Below are 23,007 nucleotides of genomic sequence, written 5' to 3'. Positions count from 1 at the left end.
TATTAGTTTCTAAAGCTATATCACTTAAAGCTAAAAATCTTTAATACATTCATGTCTTGCTCCTGCTAACAAAGTTTTCCTGCTGAAGACTTAGTTGATGTGCTAGGCTAATGTTAGCATGTTTGCTCTCTATTTCAATAAGACATGCTACCTGTGTCGTAGCATGATGTAGGTGCTGTTTGAATTGATCTTTGGCAGACAAGCATTGCAAATAGAGATTGTTATCCTGCTTTAAAAACTTTGTGTTTTGCTTTGAGTGTTGTAAAATGTAAATAGTTAGAATTTCAGCTCTTCTGGATATCCACAAATATCTCACTACAGCACATGCAGGGCACACAAGAGAAACAAACAGGGAGCTACAGTAGCCAATATAGCATATTTTTCACTGTTGCTACTACTTTACTTCTAGAAAAGATATATAAACATGTCCTTGAATACATATTTTCAAGCCATTGATCTTTTTTTTTTTTTTTTAAAGTTTAAAATAAGGAAACACACAGAGACACATATCTCATATTTTCATTTTAAAATTTCTTGCTAAATTCGCCAGACAGGTTTTTGTTTGGCTGTTTTCATAAATTAATAGTTTATTTCCCTTTTTACAAGTAGCTTATAGGTTTTTTTGTTTTATATTTTTAGCTTAATTTGTTCATCTGTGTCATAGCATTTATTTTATTGCTTAATTGTATCATATTTCTGTGCTTTGTAGTACATAGATTACCTTTCATAATCACATATTGCATTATGTTTATAAATAAATAGATTTCTCAGGACATTTCTCAGATCTTTGCTACAGATTAGGAGACTTGTGAAGCTCTGTTCATGCATCTCTTGTTTGTTGATAGTGTCACTGAGAGCAAATGCACAAATAGCTCAGGAGAAGGCAAACATTTCTCATTTTCATTTTGCAACCTCTGTAATTGATTTATGCTGTCCAAATGTACGCTGTAGTTGTTTTTGCACTTTAACAGCAAATTCCTTATTAATTGTTTTAGGTCTGCTGGCTGTGCATCATAATCTGTTGGTCTCAATGTAGAAAGCTAAATATTTATTAAGAAAGAGCAGGGCGGCTCATTTTCAGGACAGATTTACCAGCAGATAAGTGGAGTGATGAACACGGGGGGCATTTGTGTCAGTTATTTTGAGGAAAATACAAACAATCCTCTGAGTTAAGGCTGCACGATATTAGAATTTCCTGCTATTATGATAATAATGGTAAAAAAGAAAAGTACAATAGCCATAGTAGGCACAATATGTCCCTATTTTCTTGTTTCCATCTCTTTCTCATGTTTGCTTCCATCATTTTGTGAACTTCAGCAGATGTGTCTGGTGCTAGACTCTGTCCAGTGGAGAAATATGACATTAGTATGTAAAAATTATGTTCATAACCCACAATGCATTTGTAATATATTGTGCCGTCCTTCTCTGAGTGGTCAGTAATTTTATTGGCTTTGTACTTCCATATAATTTATGGAACCGGCCAAAGAACGCTCGTATTCAATCTTTTAGGAATATGTCAGAGTATTCTGCTTATTTACAGCCAAGCTTTGTGCTCACAAAGTAATACTACATATTAAATCACCACTTGAGAGTTACAGTGAATCAAAAAGAGAGCTGCGAAGCTTAGAGGTGAAGCAGCTTCTGACTTCTTGCTCAGAACATTAAAATAGGAAATGAGCAAGAAGTAAAATGTGCTTCATAATTCGTTTCTTTATCAGGGATGCTGTTGAACTGAATGTGTATATAATCACTATATCTCACAACCTCATGGATGACTTCAGCTTCACTGATTTGCCCCTCCGTCTCACGCTCCACTGATTGCATTAGCCCCTTTAGCCAGTATGAAAACAGTCGCTCTGAAGAAGCAGTAATGATCTTAACATTCCCCCCAACCCCCATGCAAGACAATTAGAGCGCAATTAGCTGATTGAGGTGATAAAGACAAATAATCGCTGCTGAAAGTGCTTCTCTTTTGTGCTCCGATCTATGGGTTCCTAGAGACCTGTCAGCAGGAAAGCTCGCAAAGTCCTGATAACTGAGCGATGTTATGAAAACCCTTCAATCTTCAAAAACCTTCTGATCCTACGGAGGGGTGTTTATGATGAAATTCTCTCCATGTTCTCAGATGAAATCAGTTGTTTATGTTAGCATGAATGGGGATTGTGTGTATTATTACTATTATCTCTTTCACATGTTTTTTTATTCAGACTAAAAACTCATAACCTGGGCATTCCCCTGTTACAAGAGAAAAGGTTTAAACCGACAGCATCTTAAATTATTAAACACAGTACGAGTCATTTACTTTATTGAAAATACCGAAGTCTTTTCAATATATTTTCTATTCCAGTAGTATTTTTCCCCCTCCAGTTGTAATTACTTCTCTGTTTTCCATGAAAAGTTCTGTTTCTCTAGATGATCCAGTTCAATCTAAACCTTCACATTCATGCTAGCAGAAAATAAACTAAAATATATAACTAAGAAAAAACACAACCGTTGATGTGATACTCACTTTTTCTCTCTTTGAAATGCATACTGACAACAGCACTAACTGTACACTTTTAGGGCCCGTTGATTGCGACAGCTTTTACAAACGGATACCATTGAACAGGTGGCCGGTTGCTATCTCATCAGAGGTATTGCCTTTTATTTACTGTGCTTTTCTCTAAAGTATTGTTTTAATGTGTGTTCATCACATTCCTCGCTGTTTTTCACCACTTTTATATCAAAATGCTGGAGCTGGTGGTACAGGTGTGTGTGAGACGGAGTGTTTCTCTTTTTAAACAAAACAAAAAAAACATCCACATTCAAGTAAAAAAGAAAAAAGTAATTATGGCCGTTTTGTTTAACTGAGTTGCTCAAGTCCCACACACTAACACACTATCAGCTCTACATTTTTTAATCTTCTCATTTTAACATTTGAAATGCCTTCATCCTCGAGTAGTGTCTTGTTTTAGCCAATCATATGTCAACAACTCAATAAGTCAACACCCTGTTGCTACAGAAGCGAAAGCGGCAGCGCATTGTATTCATTATAAAAATAAAACTCTCAAAATCTTTTCTCTAACAAGTGGCCTAACAATTATTTCTCTCCTATCAAAAAATTTGCTTAAATTGTTACTTGTTTGTGCAATGAAATTGTCAGGATTTATGATTCCAGAAAAAGAAAATAATTCTATTTCCCTGCAGCTGTTTTTGCAGATGTAATGTCTGACATACCCAGAGCTCCTTTGTGCAATGTTGTGATGTGTTAATTTTAATTTAAACAGCCCCTTTGGCTTTGTTTTACGCAACAGTGGGATGTAATTTTATTTTATTTTTATGTCCAAACACATTCATGAAGCTTGTGTAAACCACTGTAGTTTCAGCACAGTTGCAGCACCCTCCACTGTAATTTGGCATCCCTACTAAAGATGTGTAAGAAGCTTGAAATTAAATTAGGTTGCACAACTTTAGCCAACAAAATTTAAAAGCAACCCTTTCCTTTACAATCCCCTGAGGAATTTGTTTGACTTAAAATAATTTTTTGCATTCTTTCAAGGGAGAAAAAACTAGTTTTTAACAAAATTGATGCCTCCATAAGCATTTCTCTTGTTTAGGTTAATCACTGTCTATTAGGGATCTACTGATATGAAAATTTTAGCCGATATTGATATCTGATATTAATATTGCCGTTATAGACAATAACCAATATTTACAAATATTTTATGTGTAATGTATTTCCAGACTCTTTCGACATTTTGGAGAAAAAAATGGCTACACTGCTGACTTCACAACTGATTATCTGCTTCAGTTGAACTTCTCACAATCCCCAAAGGATTGTGGGAAATACCACATGACCAATCTCCTCCATCCCTGCAGAAACAAACAACAAGAAGGAAATAAATATCAGTTGTAAATATTGACCCAGTTTTATTTATTTGACCAACATCAATATTTAAAACAGAATGCCTGATATTGGCCGATACTGATGTTATTGCTGATGTGGAGAGCATCCATATCATCTATGAACATTTAATTAGCTATACATGACTCACCTTAGAACAGGAAACAAATAAGGTACAAGAGGTTAAAACCTCACTGATTTTTTTCAAAATTATGTAGTGAATTTATATTTTCTAAAAACTTTTTACACGTCTTTGTTAGGGGTTGCAATAAATGCAGAGCTATGAAACAGTTTTCATCTTCATCACTTACTTTTTAGATTCCTTGTCTCCACAAGCATTCGTAGTACTTTATTAGGAAACTGTATAAATGTATGAAATAGTGTCAACAGCACTTCTGGCCATATACGGTAATAACCTTGTCTCTTTTTTGTGCCTTTGCTTTTCTTTCACTACCCAGCAGAGTATATCTGGTGGCCCGGGACAGACAGGACGGAGTTTCTAATTGGCTTTGTGTGCAGGTGATGATTATCCAACTTCAAGCACTACAGCGTCACCGATGGCTAAATGAGCGAAAAGCGGGAACCATGTGAAGTAGAAGAGAAAAAAAAAACGTTTGTCATCTCAGAAAAACAAACAACTGCTGTACTATAACCCAAACCTCCTATACCTTTACAACCTGGTTTGGTATGATGTTCCACGTCAACTTCACTCACCGATTTCCTTCTTCCCGTAGCGTTTTGTTTTTGATTACTTTCTAGCGTGTCACCTGAGTTCAACCTCGACTTTTTATCTTCTTGTAGTTTGTAAGTGCATTTTCTGATTATTTTTTTTGCTTTGTTTTGTTTTTAAAGTACGGCGGGTCAGAGCCAAGAAAATCTGCAAATCACGTCTTCATCTTCGTATTGGTTAGTGTAATGGCAAAAAAAAAAAATGAAACACAAAAGGTTGGGATAGTTCCATTCGGTCTTTCAGCAAAAAAAAAAAAAAAGCTCAGTATGGTCGGGCTGGGAGGAGGAAAAAAAAGGAAATTTTAAACAGAAGGTATCTAAGTAATAAATTTTAGTAGCCGTTTTATTTCTTGTGATGTCTCATTGTAAACCATGATTACCTATTTTTGGGCAATACAAAGAGGACTCCAATATTTTTATGGTCCTTTTTTATAAGTGTTGTTTCTGTTGTGTAGAAATATAAATATATATAAATATATATATATGCTATAACAAATTTCATATAACGACATTGTGAATTGAAACTTGAGAAAAAGAAATGTAGCTGTACATATTATTCCAGTCACTGCATATAACCAGCTCAGTGAGAGAATAGCATATTTTTGTGATGGTGTGTCAAAAGAGTACGTTCTAGCGTGTGAATAGAAGAAAAAGCTGTAAACAATATTCTACGTTTTTTTTTTGTTCTCTTTTTCTTTTCTTTTTTCTTTTTTTTTTGTTTGTTTCTGCTGAGAGACGGTATAACAAAGCCCACAAACAGCCGTGTAAATACTGAAAGCGGAATCGCATTAAAAGTGTCATACCAGCAAATTTATGACCGGTGAGTTTAGTCTAAATGTCGTTTTAGAGAAAGAACAGCGATTATGATTTATAGATCACTTAAAACTGGCAGAGACAAAGAGAGAGAGGGAGAGAGAGAGGAAAAGTAAAAGATTTTTATCCAAAGCATACTGTACGAAGATACGCGATGGTTCGAACTTGAAGCGGGCATTTCGCAGAGCTCTGCGCATCCTGACGCTTTTCTACTGCTGAGAGGAACCTGTTAGCTTTGTATGTGTTTAATGTCCGTTTCATCCTGCTTGTTCCTGATTCACCTCATGGAACAAAATACCTGGGCTCTATGCTCGAGCCTTTTTATCTATATATATATATAAAAATATAAATATATATATATATATATACTGCTTGTTCTTTGAATCGGTTCTTTTTTGAATGAATTAGGACAGTAAACATTTTGATACCATACCTCAGCCTTCGTGACTTCTACCGTGGAATCATCGGCGGGTTTTTAATTTATTCTAGTGGCGAAAATGTAAAAAAAAAAAAAAAAAAACTGCAAAAGGAAACACTGAAAGGCTATTTTACAGCGAGTAATCGCTGCACTGTGAGTTGTGAAGTACAGGCCATCCTCTTGTTTGCACATGTGTATGTTGGCTTTTTACAAACGGCCTTGTGCTTTGGGACAGCATGAAGGATTTACTGGTGGTCGGGTCGGGTCGGGTCGCTTTGGGTGGGGGCGGGGGGCTAACGTGTTCCCAACTGGACAAGCAGCTCGGGATATAAAAAACGGGCGTGTCGCAGCGTACACTTGGATTTCTATACTTTAGACCCACGTCTAACCTGAGGATATTTAAACAGGGTCAAAAGATGACACTGAATTATTCACTATCTGTAGCCGCACTCGGCTTTACACCGTATCTAAGTGTGGTTAAAAAAAAGGTTTTATTCTTGACATCAATTTATTATTAAATAATAGTAATAATAGTAATGTTACATGCCGGAGTGCAGTCTGGTTTTTAAAATGTTATCAATGCCGTTGTTTTCTTTTTATGCACTTGTTTCCTTTTTTTGTTCTTTTTCTTTCTTTTAAAACAACCAGGTAATGAATATGCTGGATACTTCTAAAGTAAATGATGTGGAGGTATGATCAAGTAATAATTTAAAGAAAAAAAAAACTTGTAATGTTCAAATGTATAAGAAAAGAAGAAATACAAAAGTAAAAAAAAAAGACAAAAAAAGAAAGACGCTTTGCTGATTTCAAGTTTAATCAGAGTTTTATTGATACTTTGTGGTTTCTATATTAATAATTGTATTATACTATTAAAAATGTACTGTGCATCCATTACGTTCTCTCTTTCCATGCCACATCCTCAGAGATGCCGCTATCTTTTGTTGCTCATCCATGTACTTCATTAGTGTGTAAAGAAATCACAGTTAACTTGTAAACAGAGTGCTGTCTTTGATACCAGTGTAGTGCTTTGTTGTTCTCCCTCGCTCTACCTCTCCTTTCTCTCATATTTAGCCCCCTCCCTCCTCGCGCTCTTTTTCTATCTCCTGTAATTACAAAGTAGATGTTATATAGGACTCATTTATATAATACTTGTAGTGAATAGTGGATTTAGAACCAGTCAAGATAGATCTTTCTCTCAATGATCATGTTGTTCTGATATTTGTTCGTTGTAATTTATTCCCTGTACGTTTGTTTAGGTTTTGGGTTTGTTTTTTGTTTTTGTTTTTTTTTCCTTCAGTTTGGTTTATTTTTTTTTTGCCACTCTAACATGGTTTCAGCTAACCAAAGCTCTCACGGATGAACAATGGAGAAATTGTTGCTGTAAGATGGAACTGTACACAAGGCATTATTTGGATCCCCACCCTTGAATGTTTTAAAAGGGGTGTGCCATACTACCTTAAATGCTAATGCTAGACAGAGCTTTTATTTAAATTTTTTTTTTCTTCTCTAGGAGGAACACGTAAAGCAAATTAGAAAAATGACTAGAAATTATTTTTTGTTTAGAAAAATTCAACTCCAACATCAGTCACACCAGAGGTTTGGTAATACTCTCTGGTCTTTAATTATTCAAGTACGAATCACTTTCTGGAAGCCATTTAAAAAAAAAAAAATTTCAAGCCGTTTCCAGATGTCATACTCTACAAAACAGCACAACACACTTCATTAAAGAAGAAGACTTTAAATAAATAATAGCTGCTGTTTGTTTGCCAACATTATTAAATCTTTTAGTTTAGTGTAGAACCGACATTTTAACTCACTGCTGGCTTTAAGAACATTTTATACCCTAAATTTTGATAAGAGGTGCTCTCAATTCAGTCCACTTTATCTTCCGGTGGCATAATTTTACTTCATAATTTCTAACATCTTATGGCGTATATTTGGGTCATATCACCTCACTTCATACTCCTTGAACTTTTTCATATTTTGTCATATTATATCTACAAACTTTGATGCATTTCCTTGAAAAACACATTTGTGAAGTTGAACCAAATTGGTACATGGCTTTCTTTTTTTCTTTTTTCTTTTCACAAATTTAAATCAGAAAAAGTGTGGCGTGTGTTTGCATTCATATTGTAGAATTTTCAATTGGATTTCAGTCTGGATCATCCGATCACGTGGAAATCTCAAGTATTTTTGCAGTAGGTTTTCTTGCATAACTACTCAGTTTTTAGCTTCTGGTGTCTTTTTTGGACACAAGTAGCCTCCCTGTCCATGCTGAAGAAAAAACATCCCAACAGCATGATCCTTCCACTACCATGTTCTAATGGGGGAAGTTGTGTTCAGGGTGATTGTCTGCGTCAAAAAGTTACATTGTTATCTCATGTTTGCTGTGTGCCTACGTGGCTTTTTGCAAACTGTAGTGCCTGAATTGTTCACAATCCTACTCTGGTTTGTGTTGGTCTGTTACACACAACCCCAGTAAAACACACAGAGATTTGCTATTTTAGCTTGGAAACATGAAAACATTCAAGGGGTATGAATACTTTCCCCAGGCGCCTTTCAGTAATCTATTCTGTTAGATTACATGCAGTATTTGGAGTAGAGGACTGCTTGATCGCCAGTCAATCCAAACAAGCACACAGGGTGTTTTATTTAAAGGTAAGTACATTTCAATGATTTTAATTGTCCTTATGTCTGGAACAATAAATAATTTATTGCTTGTAAATGAAATTAATGATATTGGATCATTAAGGAAGAAAATAGGATATGCCACTTATAATTTTAACAATTTGTCCAGTGCCACTAAAATTTCAGACAGAAAAAAAGACAGCATCACCTGTGTTCCCTTGCAGAGTTGCACACTAACTGATTTTTTTAGCTCTAAGTGGTTCTTTAACTATAACTGCCCCTAAATTCATTTTAAAAAGGGAAGGAGGGAAAACATTCAAATGGTTCATTTTTCCCTTGCACAATACCAGAAAATGCCGTTTTTGTTTCGTATCTTGTAGCTTGGACTTTAAGGTAGCATGGCTCTTGCTGTAATTTCATTTATTCTCAAACTGACAGCAGTTTACAGCTGATGAATGTTACACATCTTAGTAGACTAGCGTATCCATTCGGGGAGAGGGGACGGGTCTCAGTTTAAGAAAAAAGAAAAGAAAAGTAATCTTGAAAAAAAAAAAAAGATTCAAAAAAAGTCAACCTGGAATGGCGTTGACATTTGTAGTGTACTACCGTATCCATTTAAACTTGAATCTCGAGGCAAGTGCTAGGCAATGGCCAAACCATAATATCCCCCATTCATTAGTGGAAAATCCCACCCTAAAACTGCACACGCTTCTGATATTTCTGTCCAAAACATGCAGTCTTCATTTTGTTTATACTCAATTCGCTGGTTTCACTTCGCTGTACTCCCGGTCACTCTCGACTGACCTTGAAGGCTCCTGGAATGTTGTAGAGCATTTTTAGCCCCAGAAAATAAAAAGTGAGAGAGAGAAAGAGAGGCTTAATCACAGTGGTGCTAATGGTTTTAAGCCAGACTATGTGCCCTTATCTCTAAGAGATACTGGATAACAGTCACAGTGACCACAAAGTTAGTCTCTGAGGCCACAAAGTGACTCGCCAACACTTTATATTTATAGTTTTGGCTCCTCTGGTTACAAGATATAAATATGAAAACGGTTCAGGTTCAGAAATGTCAACTGAACTTGTCAAGGTGACAGAAATAACACAAGTTCTCACATGAGGTCATGTTTTAGGGTGAATTTCCCTTCAAACCATCTCAGCCGCATTCATTGCTAAATATACCAACAGTTGCAATATATATATATATCTGTGTGTGTGTGTGTGTGTGTGTATGTGTCCATGGGAATATATATGTATATATATATATATATATATATTTGCAATTTTCACCCATTTTGACTTTGTGTGAAAATACTCGCCTGGAGACCTCAGCTGTATACAAAATATTCCTCGTGCATTTAATCAAAACATGGTCACTAGCTGACGTTCAAAGACATGATTTCACTCCCTCCACCTCCACCCGCCAGCGTTTGGACGGAGCAGAACGCACACACCCAAAAGGGGGAGCGGGGTGGAGCCCAGACGCCCCCTTTCAGAGCGCCCGGCCGGCAGTGAGAGGCTCTGCTGTGCTTCCATGTCTCCGCAGGCCGAGCACAGAGCCGCGCTCGCTGCCGCCGGCCCATTCCTAACACTTGCCCCTGTTTTTTTATGTTAACCGACTTTTTATGGCGAGAGACAGACAGACTTGACTGACATCTGAAAGCATCTTTCAGGTTATCATATGGCTTTGCTCAAGCCCTATTGTAAAATATTCTGAAATAATAATGGTGATAATAATGGATGGGGGTCTCTCACATATCAAATGTGGAAAGTCTAATTTTATATTTGTATTTTCAAATAATAATATTGACAAAAAAAAATGTCTGTGAAAGGTTTCCATCCTCTACTGTGGTCCAGAAATTGATGTCTGTCTGGAAAAATAACTAAAATAAACTGAATTGTTATATTACTGGTTTCCACTCTGGCGTTGTATTTCTGCTTTTCCATTCCAAAGAAATTGAATCTGATGCCGTCTCCACACGACGACACAGACATGTTTGAGATGCGGCGAATCGTCGCAGCTTAGACTCTGTACCGGGTGGCATCTTGGAGCCGGACGCTCCGCCATTTGCAGGACGTTTGCTGTGTTCAGTCCAAACACAGACTCCCATTCCACATTTCCGGCCGGCGCACACACTCCACGTCCTGGCGCCCGGTGTTGTTTAGGGTCACTCTACACAGCGAGATTAATGGAGTTTGGGGAAGGAACAGTGGCGGAAAGTAGGAGCTGGAGTGTAATACTGCTGCCCCTCAGTGGCCTCGGCCAGCACCTGAACAGATCCTGGGAGGAGGAGGAGGAAGAGGAGGAGGCTGCTTCACTCCCATTTCCTTCACATGGATCCCAGGGAGGAGTGGAAAGAATTGAAGATGTGCCGAAGTAAATGAGTTCCACAGACAAGTGCATGACGGTGAGTTTAGATCCTTACAAGTGTAGGGAGGCACGCTTATAACGCTTTACCTTTGATGTGTTTGTCTGCAAGCTCTTAGTTCTGCTGCAAGCTGACAGTTTCCTCCAAAGATTCAAATGATTAGATTTTATAAATATATTTATATACAGACTTTTCTAATAGTGTAGTTAAGTCATTCCCAAACATTAAACTCACTTAATGATAACTTCTTAATTTCAAAGATTCTGGCATACAGCTAACAGAAACCCCAAATTAAGTTTTTGTAAAAACTTGAATATTTTACACAAGCATTAAAACTGATATTTATTTCAGGAAAAAAAAAGAGTCTTGATCAGGTTGCATTCTAAAACATCACAGTTGTTGAGCAGACAGTGGCTGACAACTCTCCAGAGAGACACCAAAAGAAGCCGGAGTGCTGCATCCAGGAGAATTCATGAAAAGTTTAGTGTAAGGAAAAAATGTTAGTCAACAGAGATAACCACAGCCTATTATCACATTGAAGTAGAGTCGATTCAAGAGTTTGTGAGATATTTGTAAAGCATGAACTGCAGCTGGAGCCTGATTCTCGAGTCGACACACACAAAACATATCCAGTGAATGATCTGCAACTGCTACAGTGGGTCAAACAAACACTCCAGCTCCGCCGTGTATCATGACAATTTAAAAACACTTCATTCTTCCCCCCACTAACGAGCTTTGTGGATAAGCTGATGTGATTTTCTAGAAGGACTTAGTACCAGGCATCATTGTCAATTTTGGAAGTAATGTCAGCAGGACGATGAGAGAGATGCCTGAACCAGCTATGCTGATGACCTGAAGGTCGCTGCTAAAGCAACCTGACCCCAGACCCACAGGCTGGTCATTCATGTAAAAGCAAGTGAAGGACTGAGTGTATATCCTGGACAGTACATGGAAATAAACCTTAATACTTTTGACATATCTGTATTAAAAAGTCATTTTCATTAATCATATGTTCAACATTTCTGAGAAACTGACTTTTGGGGTTTTTATTTTCATAGTGTGTGAAATGATGATTTCACACAATATGATTTTGTTTAAAAAGTTAAGAAAATAAATTCTCTATTGCATTCTAATGTACTGAAATGCACCTGTATGTTGTAGATTTTATAGTTGCAGATGGAGATCATATGTAAGAAGAACAAAGCTTCCATGGTGGGGATCCTCCAGCACGTATAAAACAGCCTTGTTTAACACGATGCTACTGAAATTCAGCCATGGGGATTTTTAATGTGGATGCTTGTCAGGTGAGACCAACAGTCTGACAGCTTCATCACTCATTTGGACAAGGTGATCTATTTATTCTGACTGAGATCAATACTGTTCTCAGCCATGTTTTTCACGGCCGAGGCTTCACAAGTTTAGATCACGCCGCTGTTGTTTTTTTTTTTTTTCCTTTTTTTCTCTCTTTTGTGTAATGAGAACATTGTTGATCCAATTTGTTCTCGGGGGAGTTTTTGATTTTCTTGCTGCTTGGCCGAGACATCCACAGGCAGTCATAATGAATAAACACCCAAATTAAAGAAACGGTAAAATATCCCACCAAAACGCACTTGTGCAGTCTACCACATAGAAAACAGAGAGCGAGAAAAACTGGAAAAGATTGCCAAGGCAGAGTTCTGTCCAGACTATGGTCAATGTATTAGCAGCCAAACCCATCAAGGCATTGATGCCCCCGCTGACTGTGTTTTTAACTTCGAAGCCTGGCTGCTTGACCTTTCCAGTCCACCTGCCTTTAATTAAGTGCTAATTAAAAGCGCTATTATGATCAGAGAGCTCAACACTCGCAGGCCCTTAAACGCAACGATTGGGGTCTTTGGTGGAACTCTGCAAGACAATCAGAAGTCATTATGGGAGCTAAATGTCAGCTTGTAGCGTAGAAGAGAGAGCTGTTTCATCTGTCAAATCAGTTTGCTTCAAAGTAGAAATATTATTTAGGCAAAAGACCACTCTGCTGTGTAAATGTATTTTTTTTTAAAAAAAGGTTTACATGGGCAGATTCTCTTACAGCCGCCTGATTTTAGAAATGAAAATATCCTTTCTCTATTAATAATGCAACGGCACTGTAAAACACATCATTTGGCACCCCTGGGAAAGATGTGTAAAAATCTTTGTTTTTCATATTTTTTACAGTAGTTTATCTCACACTCTTGTCATAGTTATTACTCTCCCTGCTGTCAGTAATTTACTAAGTCCTATTTTGGCCATAAAGCAGCATTTAGTCTATTTATGTCACCAATCTCTGTTTGCTCCACAGTTCTGGGTTCCTACAGCTCCTCCCACAGGTCTGCTGTGGGTTTTATTGTAAACTGAGATGGTGAAAGTTCTTGCACTGAGAAAAGAAAACAGGGAATCCAATTTAAATACATTGTGTTAACTGGTCACAAGTAATCAAATTAAGTTTATCAAGTTATCATGTTAAACAAATGCAAAGAAAGTAAGTTTGACAAACTTATTTCAATTACATTTGGCAATTTTTTTGGTGTTTTAAAAATTGGCTCTCAATTATTTTCAGTGTGGTTGATTTGTCTATATGACTCAGTAGTGAAACATTTTCCATTTTCTAACTTACTACATTTTGATGTATAAGCTAATTGTATTTCAGAGTCCGAACTCTAGAAGCAACACAGGCCCACATCATCACAGATCCATCTCTATGCTCAACAGACCATAGAGAATGTTTGAGAGGCTTTTTCACATTGATCCATTGCTTCAGATCAGACCCATGTAGTGTGTTTGTTGCCTAAAAGCATAATTTTACTCTCAGCTGACCAAAACACACATTTATAGTAAAACTGCCAGTAGACTCTAGGATGTTTCTTGATATATATACTTTTTACTTAGTTTGATTAATGTGTCCGTCTATAATATTATGTACATATTTGTACATAATTTAACAAAGATGTTGCATTTTTACATATTTGTTAAAACTGTCACCATGTTGTGACAGGATAATGTGAGACAGTCTGAAGAAATGTAGCCTTCTCCTGGTCTGAAGAAATGCACCGCTCTCTGTCCAAAACAACCAATCACCGCCAGGAGGAAGCTCTTACCGCTGTTAATCATGCTGGGGTACGTACATGATTGCTAATAGTGGAAAAACAACATACTGTTTCAGTCCTTTGTTGGCCATGATCACTAGCCTTAGCATTCATGGCATTCTCTGTCGTCGGGAAGAAGCTGTAGCGTAGCAGAGATCAAGAGGGAGGGTGTGAGCAGTGCGAATGAACTTTGATTGGAACTTTGCATCCCTTTATTTCCTTCTGGTCATACAGAAAAAGCTTATATTAGCATTCCGTACATCTGGTTAGCATGTAGGTAGCGTCTAAAAGTTGCAATTCTTTGCTGCAGCTCTCTAAAAGTGACCTCCTATAAAGAATACGTATAGCTTACAAGACTTTACCAGGAGTCTCAGTTAATGTGTCTGCCTTTGTAGTTTCAAACATTTGTGCAACATTGAAACTTTTTCTTTCAAGCAGAACCCCACATGCACATAAACTTTACCCCACCATGTGTGCGTGTTACCGGCTCATTGGAAGGCCTCAACCTCGTGGCAGTGGCTCTGTGTAAATTTCCCTTGGGCCAGCTCTAACAGGCTGGATGTGACAGCTCTACGGCAAACACAAACAAGTCACCATGTGCTGAAATGTCAAAGCAAGGATGCGGCAGCATCACCAAAACCTCTGGCCACTAAGCAGCTGCAATAAAGAAATGGCAGACCAAGAGACAGAGGAGGGACCGTGGCGCTGAAGGATACCTGCCCGCTCTGCATATTCATCTGGTGAAGCTGTTCTGCAGCAGATCCTCATCCTGCGAGGACACCTCAGGGCCACTCGGCATCTATTAACGGTAATTAAGAGCCGGTCTGAAATGCTGGCATGTTTAATTGCCAATTACAGTTCGCTTAGGTATAGACGGAAATGACAGCTATTTATGTAGTACATCAGTCTAAATAATCAACCTGTGTTTATACCTTGAAAATGAGGAACAGAATGAAAGGTTGAGGAGCAGCCATGATCCCGCCAGCTTTGTAGGAATTCAAGAGCAATAATGAGCAACGTTCAGTGGATGTGCACTTAATTTTATGTGCATCACTAAATTATCTCCCCGCACAGCTATGTAATGGTTGCTCCTCCTTTGGAGCGGAAAATTTTTTTGACAGTGCTGTGTAATAGAGTCAATAGTTGATGGGAAGACTGTTGTGGATGGGGAGATGAGGCACTCAGGTGGCTGCTTCCTGCCAGACTCCGGGCCTAATGTAGCCCTTGGCATGGAAATTGACGTGACATTGATGGGCACTCTCCTGCCAGCAGAGAGTGCAGCGCCTGCACAGCCTTCCAATGCACTAATAATTGCTGATTAAAAACTAGTTAAGAGCCCATGAAAACTCAAATGTGCATTAACCAAATGACCTTCTGGGAATAGCAAATAGTCTGCAGCCGAGAACGCAGATGGAATCGTGTGCGAGGAACTGCCTCCTGGATTGTTTAAGGAACAAACAGGCGCATCTTTATCAGGTGCGGGGGAGGGAGTGTTTTTCTAGGTAGGGAGCCGTTCACAGTGCTAATATTCTTTGTGTTGCTAATGGAAAATACTAACTGCTCGGCAATTAACATCATGTTGATAGTGGCAACATTTGACTCGCTGCCAGAGGATGTTTTAGCCACCATAGGGCCTGTGAGAGGCCGTCCTCAGCAATAGCCATCAAGCCATAAATGTGCACGCATCTTTAGAAACACTCCCACAACTTCTTAGGTTGTCATTTTAAATTCTTACTTTTCTAACTTCCTGTTGCAGGTAGCTGTGCTGCGGTGCTTGCACAAGCTTACACTTGATTGTAAACAACTAGCTTCAGCTGAGTTTAACTTAACTATTTTTTGGATTTTTGTCTTCCTCTGTGGCACTACCAGGGCTGGACAATAAATCAATAATATTACATATTGCAATAGATACATTATCAATATCAACAGATAATACGTCTCTTAGAATTTTCAATAAATTCACCGAACTGCGATCTAGAACCGCACAGCATTCTGGGGGATATAGGCCGAGGAAAGGTTTTAGCCACTCAACCTCTCACAGCCTGCTAAATAAAGTTTAGCTAACTCTCTCTTTGGTTACCTAGCAACAGTATGTTAAGTAACGTGTGCAGCAGCGGTTTAAGGTATCGCCACCAGACACAGATACAGGTAAGAAGTGATGAGAAGACCAGTGGAGATATGTGGAACAATCCTAAAAGAAAAAAAAACTGTGTGTATGAGAAGTCGCATCAGTGTCAGATATATAATCACTAACAATCCTAAAGTGACGTCTTAAAAAAAAAAAAATCTTCAGCAATATATTGGGATAAATTTGTACGCAGCATTATCATCCAAAATACCAGGAACATTTTTACGGATTAAATCCTGCAGATGAATTGTGAATTAAACCGAATTAGCTGCAGATGACACACACACACACCCAAACAAAAAAGAAATAAATTAAACAAAGATTTCGTGTAACCGATATCAACATAATTGTCAGATTATTTCATGAAGTATAATTTCTAATGCAATTGTTATCTTTCATTATAAAACGCCGAAGGATATTATATCTGTAATCTCATTACTTTGGTATGTTTCATCATCCTCTAGAATAAATGATGCTAATTAGGATTTAATGTGAGGTCAAGGATCAGTAAATTGGCATTCTGCTTGGTTTTGACAGCATCTGTCACCTCATTAACACTCCTTTGCTCCTTTTCAGTGTGTGACAGATGAGTTTAATGTAAATAGATTTATTTAAAGAAAGAAAATCATTATCTCAGTCGGTTTTCTCTCTTTTAGAGGCGTCTCAATCTCCTCGAAAGAAGCCAAATTTTCCGTCTGCGTTTAGCAGTACATAGCCTCGACGACGGGCCGCGTGAAGAGCAGAGCAGCTCATGAGCTAACCGACTCAGAAAATACTCGTATTGTGGCCCTGTTTTTCTCCAGTGTCATGCTCCAGATGAAGCATTACGTGATTACAAAAGCCATCATTTTTGGCCGAGATCACAGAGGATGCAGCTGTCTGTTCATTGTTCATCATTATTGTCTTCATGGATCTGATGATGCGCCGCAATCAATAGTTGCCTCCGAGTGAAACCAGGGAGCAACAGACTGTAGAGGCAGGTTGGATCGACAATTATCACCGGAGGACGGAGCTGAAATATAAAGTAAATGGCAGGGGAGAAGAGAAAAAGTAATGGTGTTGATGGGATCATTATCGCTGGATTACTTATGATTACCTGGCCAAGCGTGCTCCTCTACTTGGAAAAAAAAAATACGCCTCAGAAGACGGGGGAGGTCTTCAGACATTTTTAAAGGTCTCTCTAAAACCGTTAATTGCAAATAATTATCAGCAGCACGTGATTTTAATGTCAGAGCCTCTGTTGGCATAACATCGTAACAAGATGAGTAGTTATCTCTATCTGAATTATCATTTCAGTTTTTTTACCCTTTCAACTAAATAAACACATACTGTATTTGCAGTGCCTTAAAACATTTTATTTTTTTCACATTTTGTCACAGCAAAGGTCAATTAATTTGATTGGGATTTTGATTCATAGAACAAAGTAGTGCATCATTTTGTGGTGAGACGACTGTACAACAAGCTGTTTCAAAAACCTCCTGATTGTTAAGTCACAATCGGTGGGCACTTCACCGTTACCTAGCAACCCGAGCCAAGCCTAGACCCTCACCTGTCAACCCAAGTGGAGCTTCGCTCACCTCATTACTCAAAAACTCATCATCTTGTTTTTTTGCACGTTTTGAAGTATCACATTAGAAAAGGTTGATGTAAACAGCTAAAGAGAAGATGGAAACACATTTGCTGAATATGTTTTCTGAAAAAGTTCAAAGTCCAAATCCGCACCGCTCCAGACAGCCTGGAGTGGCCAGTAAGAGACACTCAAGCCTGGAATGGCAGTGGAAGAATGCTCTCATTCACTGGTGGATCTGTTAGCAATGTCCCAACCACATTACCAAGGAAAATTGCAGTTTGCTTCACAATGGCCGCTTTTGAAACCTAGCAGTACCAGGAAGGATCTGCCAACAGGAAAGTTTTGTAGCTCACTGTCCTTTCCTAACTTGTTCTTTACTAGTAGTTGTTAGCTACCAGAGACCAAAACTTTGGAAGTGGAAAATAGTTCAAACTCATTCCTTAAACATTTCAATTCTTTCCATAGCTTCTGGTTTGGATTACAGTCTGGACTTTGACTAGGTCATTCTAATCCATAAATATGCTCTGATCTAATCTGTTCCTCTGTAGCCCTGGCAGTATGTTTAGGGTTGATGATGAACCTTCTCATGGTCTCCAGCCTTTAACAAGACTCTCTTCCTGTTTCTTTTTTTTGATTGCATTTATTGTCCATCAACTCCTTCTTCCTGTGGGAATAAAAACATCCCCACAGCATGATGCTGCCATCACCCTAATCTGACCAGAGCCCCTTCTTTAGCATGTTTGCTGTGCCCCTACATTTAGTCAAACTGCAAGCACTTCCTTCAGCAACGGTTTCTTTCTTGCCACTCCAACATAAACACTAGATGAGTACTGGTGGTTGTTACACAGTTTCTCCATAGTAACCATGATTCTATTGGCTGCTTCGTGTCTCTTTTTGTGATGTCTGAGAAGAATACTGCTGTACCCCAAATGTTGGAAATATAAGAACTTTGTTCTGAAGCTCAGGTAGCTCTACAGTTCCTTTGTCATACTCAGAGGTAAAAATGGAAATGAGTTTTGCAGCCATCATGCGGCACTTGGAGCACTTAGATGGCTCCCGTAAGAGAAATGGCCTCAAAATGTCTTTGGCACCTCTGATGTCCTGAGCAATCAGCCACATCACACTGCGGTGTGTTCCAGCTGTGATGTGGTACCATCAAAAAAAAAAAAAGAGAGAGAGAGAAAGAAAAAGGAAAAAAGCTTTTGCTTTTATATCACGGAAGCAGTGTTTTTACTCCCAAAGTTGCTGCAAAGCCTAATGAGAGCTGGAGCCAACCACGCAGGAGTAGGAGGAAAAGCATTTTCAGTGGTTAACGCTGCCATGCATAGGTTTGTAATCAGATAACGCTGATTTCTGTGAAATCTCAAGCAATTTGTCTCAGTGGGAAATCACAGGCGAGGTCAAGCTCAAGGGCGCTTTTATATCTCATCGGAAAACTTGGTTACCAGCAGAGTAATGCAATAGCACATCAAGTGCACAATGTATACATAGGAATAAAGAGACAATCGGATTTAGTTCCACCTTAATGGGAGGAAAACTGATATATTATAAAGTAAATTCAAGTCATAGTCGCAGCCTGTATTTATTTATTTTTTTTCCCTTTTCTTGTCTATTTTCCTTCATCTGTATGTGTGTGTGTGTGTGTGTGTGTGTGTGTGTGTGTGTGTGTGTGTGTGTGTGTGTGTGTGTGTGTGTGTGTGTGTGTGTGTGTGTGTGTGTGTGTGTGTGCGTGCGTGTGTGTGTGTGTGTCGGCTTCTGCGTTTAGGCAACACATACCCTTATCAATCTCTGCACAATAACAGAAAACAATTTGCTAATGTTTTGAAAATAGCTTTCCCATTCCTTGCTCCAGCACGGAGAGATGTATGCACAATTTCATAAACACAATCAGCGTGCTGAATGGCGGCACTGATATTCTGAAAGAGAGAGAGAGAGAGAAAAAAAAAATCTCATTATTGTTCCCGAGCTATGGAAAGGCAGTCAATGGCCCATATCGCACCAAATGCCCCCCTCCTCCTCATCCCTCCCTCTCAGTGGAAGCCCACCAGCACACAAAGCCTAATTCCACCTAGCAGCAACACAATATGCTGCAGCTTGTTGACACAATGTGCGAGCTGATCAAAAAGAAGCGCAGCAACAGGACGGCGACACTTGCTGCTGCTGGGAGGCCATGCTGGTGTCCTGTCGTTCAGATCATGTGGATCCAGCCCGGAATAAGCCGCCTTGTTCTATATATCCTGAAATGCCTCATGGCGTCTGGACTGGGCATGTCTGACGGAGCTGACATGTGGTTAGACTAGCGTCAGCGATGGCACACGTCAAAGCATACTTAATGCAGGATTCAGTGTGGACCAGTGTGGAGCGGCCAAATAAAACGAACAAAAAAAACTTTAAAGTGAAAAACGATTTCTTCAAAATAGTGTAAATTCAATCTGTGTCGTGTAAAGTACTAAAAATGGCAATGTACATTTTAGTGTATGGTTTGAACTTTATGAAGCACTACTTTTAATATTTAAGTCAAGCCATTAAAACTGAAGAAGTAACTAATAAATAATCCAGCTGCTGTTCATACATTGATACTCACAAAATATTAAGAAGAGGAGTTCTGAAACAATCTGATCAAGAAAAACAACATTTATGTTTGTGAAATGTTACAGGGAAAATGCCCGTGTGAAATTTAGCAAAGTAGAACATATTTTTGTACATATTACACATATCAGCCTGGCTGAACAGTGCTGGTTTATGGCAGCCAATTTAAAAAAGATATATACTTGATGATGAACTGACAGTTTCTTAGGAAGAAGAATGAGGAATCTGAGAGGAACACCTGCTGGTGTCATCTCCTGATGTATCAGCATCAGAAGCTGGTCTTTTCCCTCGTATAAAGAATATGTGAACAGCCGTTTTCATAAACGACAAACTTGTACTCTGTGAACAATGCGCAGTGGGAGCCATGCACTTGATTTTATTCTGCACTCTGGGCTATTTACACTCTGCTCTGTCCCGTTGCTATCGCCTCGTTTTAACACTTCCACCTCAGCGCTCTCTCAGTGAGCGCGCTCCGTGTGGGCTCAGTGTTTGAACTTCAGGGTGAACGCGGGGACCACGACCCGTGACGTACTCTCGGAGCAGATGCAAACTTCAGCAGGTACTTCTGGCTGACATTTGATGATTCAAGGTTTATGCTGATCATCACAGATCACTGAATGTCAGGGCCCGTCTGGTCAGAGCTGATATATTCATCACGGGAGAAGGAGAAGGCGCAGTCGGGGTGATACGCTGCCTCTGGTGTCTGTGCGTGTCTAGAATGAACAGCACTGGAAGGACTCGCTGAGAAGTGTGTGTGTGTGGGTGGGAGTGAGGGAGTTGCAGCAGAAAAATGGCTCTGTGAAACAGCTCTCAATCAGAGCAGCTGAGAAAGGTCATACATCACCTTTCTGCTGAAAAGCAAAGCAGCGCCAACATCTGTGAGAGTAAAAATTGTAGAAGAAATGCTAATAAAGACAATCGCTGATCACAATAGATAAGCATATTTAATATTTCCGTTTATAGATTTTATCCGACTGACATGCCACATGGTTTTAGTTTAGGAAAAAGTAAAAGTACTTTTTATTTGAGCTGTGCATTGAAAGTTTGGAACACATTCAAAATGATGCAATTTAATGGCACCAATGTGATGATGGTACGGTGTAGAAAATTCGGAATAAAACCATTGGAGAAACCTTTAGAAATTAACACACAGTATTCATTGAAAATTACATGGTTTTAAAACATTTCAGATATGAAAATATTTAAAGTGCTGTATCCGCCCCTTTTACTCTCATTTCCAGCTGTTCTGTGATGACTGTAGAGAACATTGGAGAACAAACAGCATTATGAAGACCAAGGAACACAGGAGAAAGACGGGTAGAGCTTGGAAATAAGGTTACGGAGCATGTTGTGGAGCTTTTTAAAGTAGAGTTAGGTTATAAAATAATATCCTTATTTTGTTACAGGTGCTCCCATGGTAACTATGGAGAAGCTGCAGAGAGGAAGTCTTATTTAGAGGGTTTGGAGAAGATCCTCTTGTAAGACGAGATCAAAATGTAACCTGTCCGCCTGCATACAAAACACTGCTCTGTACTCTGGAAACACCATCCACACCAGAAAACAGGGTGGTGGCAGCATTATGCAGTGGGAATGCTTTTCTTCAGAAAACTGATGGAAGCTGAGCAGAGCTGATAAGATGCATGGAGCTAAATACAGAGCAGTCCTGGAAGTTACATTTACTTGGATATATTAACTTTAGTAACATTTAGGGAAATGTTACTTTTAGGGATATCTTTACCGTGCTGTACTTTTTACTTTTTCTTGAGTAATTTCATTATTTCATCATGTCACTACTCTTACTCGAGTAAAACTTTTGTGACTTTACTGAATGAAGAACAAACATGTTTTAACCAGACACAGACACAGACACACTCCTGCTGTTATTTTGTAAAAAATTCTTAAATGTTATATTTAAAGAAATTGATTTTAGATTTGTTTGTTTTTTTCTGTCTGGTTAAGTCGGTCCTTAAAATACCAAAGATTTCACACAACTTTATATTTTGGCCCATCCTGATGATGTCATTTTAACCCTTTCATGCATGAATTATGATCCTTTGTGTCAGAATTATTTTTCCATTTAATTTTTTTTTTTCTTAAGGCATAAAAAAAGGTAGGAAATTTTTTTTGTAAAAATAATTTATTTTATTTTATTTTTTTATGTGATCAATTGTAATTTTGTCCAAATACAAAGTTGTTATTTGAAAAATACATCAGTAGTATTGTTCCTTAGGGGTTATCTGATGTCACAATATTTTTTTTACTTGCAAGAGTCGTCTACAGTAGAAGGAGGGACCGGGTCGGTTCTCATGCTTTTTTGTCTGTCGGCCATATTGTATTTAACAAAAATAATTTCTTGCATTTGCAGCTGATGGCCAGTAGTTGATGGTATATTTTATGATGCATTAGTGTCCACTTCAGTGGTCTGTGTGCATTTATAACATAAAAATCCACAGGAAGCACAAGAAAATGGCTTTTAGATAGCTGTCCACTGTAGTGACCACTATGCATGACAGGGTTAAAAAACCAAATAATTGATGTTTTGATCAGTCACTCTGTACTTGGAGTAGCCTTTTTACCAGATACGTTTTTTTTACTCAGGTAATTTCTTTCCAGCTAATTTTTACTTTTACTCCAGTTATGCCTCTGTTCCAAGTTGGGTTTAAGTTATCCTAAAATCCCACTAAAGTGATTTATGCTGATGGTGTGACACTAACGGCAGCATATAATATTTTATCCAAGTAATAAACAGGGGAACGTTTGTAGACTTTACCATAATTGTTTTATT

At 38.4% G+C, this 23,007-nt stretch overlaps 1 protein-coding gene across 5 annotated transcripts in view; it reads left to right on the top strand.

Moving 5' to 3' along the window:
- The window catches only part of msi2 (musashi RNA binding protein 2), a 299,781-nt gene extending 289,404 nt beyond the window's left edge, over positions 1–10,377 (top strand). For 4 of the 5 annotated variants that reach the window (XM_023342231.1, XM_023342229.1, XM_023342230.1 and 1 more), the window contains 2 exons: positions 2,563–2,633; positions 4,342–10,377. In XM_023342231.1, the coding sequence (XP_023197999.1) occupies positions 2,563–2,604 (42 nt within the window). In that variant the 3' untranslated portion in view covers positions 2,605–2,633; positions 4,342–10,377. The remainder of the gene's footprint in view (positions 1–2,562; positions 2,634–4,341) is intronic. The other variant, XM_023342228.1, reaches the window with a different exon arrangement.
- The last annotated feature ends 12,630 nt before the right edge of the window (positions 10,378–23,007 follow it).

The sequence above is a fragment of the Xiphophorus maculatus genome, chromosome 11 (assembly GCF_002775205.1).
Source record: "Xiphophorus maculatus strain JP 163 A chromosome 11, X_maculatus-5.0-male, whole genome shotgun sequence".
In the NCBI taxonomy this organism is placed as follows: Eukaryota; Metazoa; Chordata; class Actinopteri; order Cyprinodontiformes; family Poeciliidae; genus Xiphophorus; species Xiphophorus maculatus.
The sequence above is the reverse complement of the archived record's forward strand: the minus strand, read 5'-3'. Positions and strand labels throughout refer to the sequence as shown.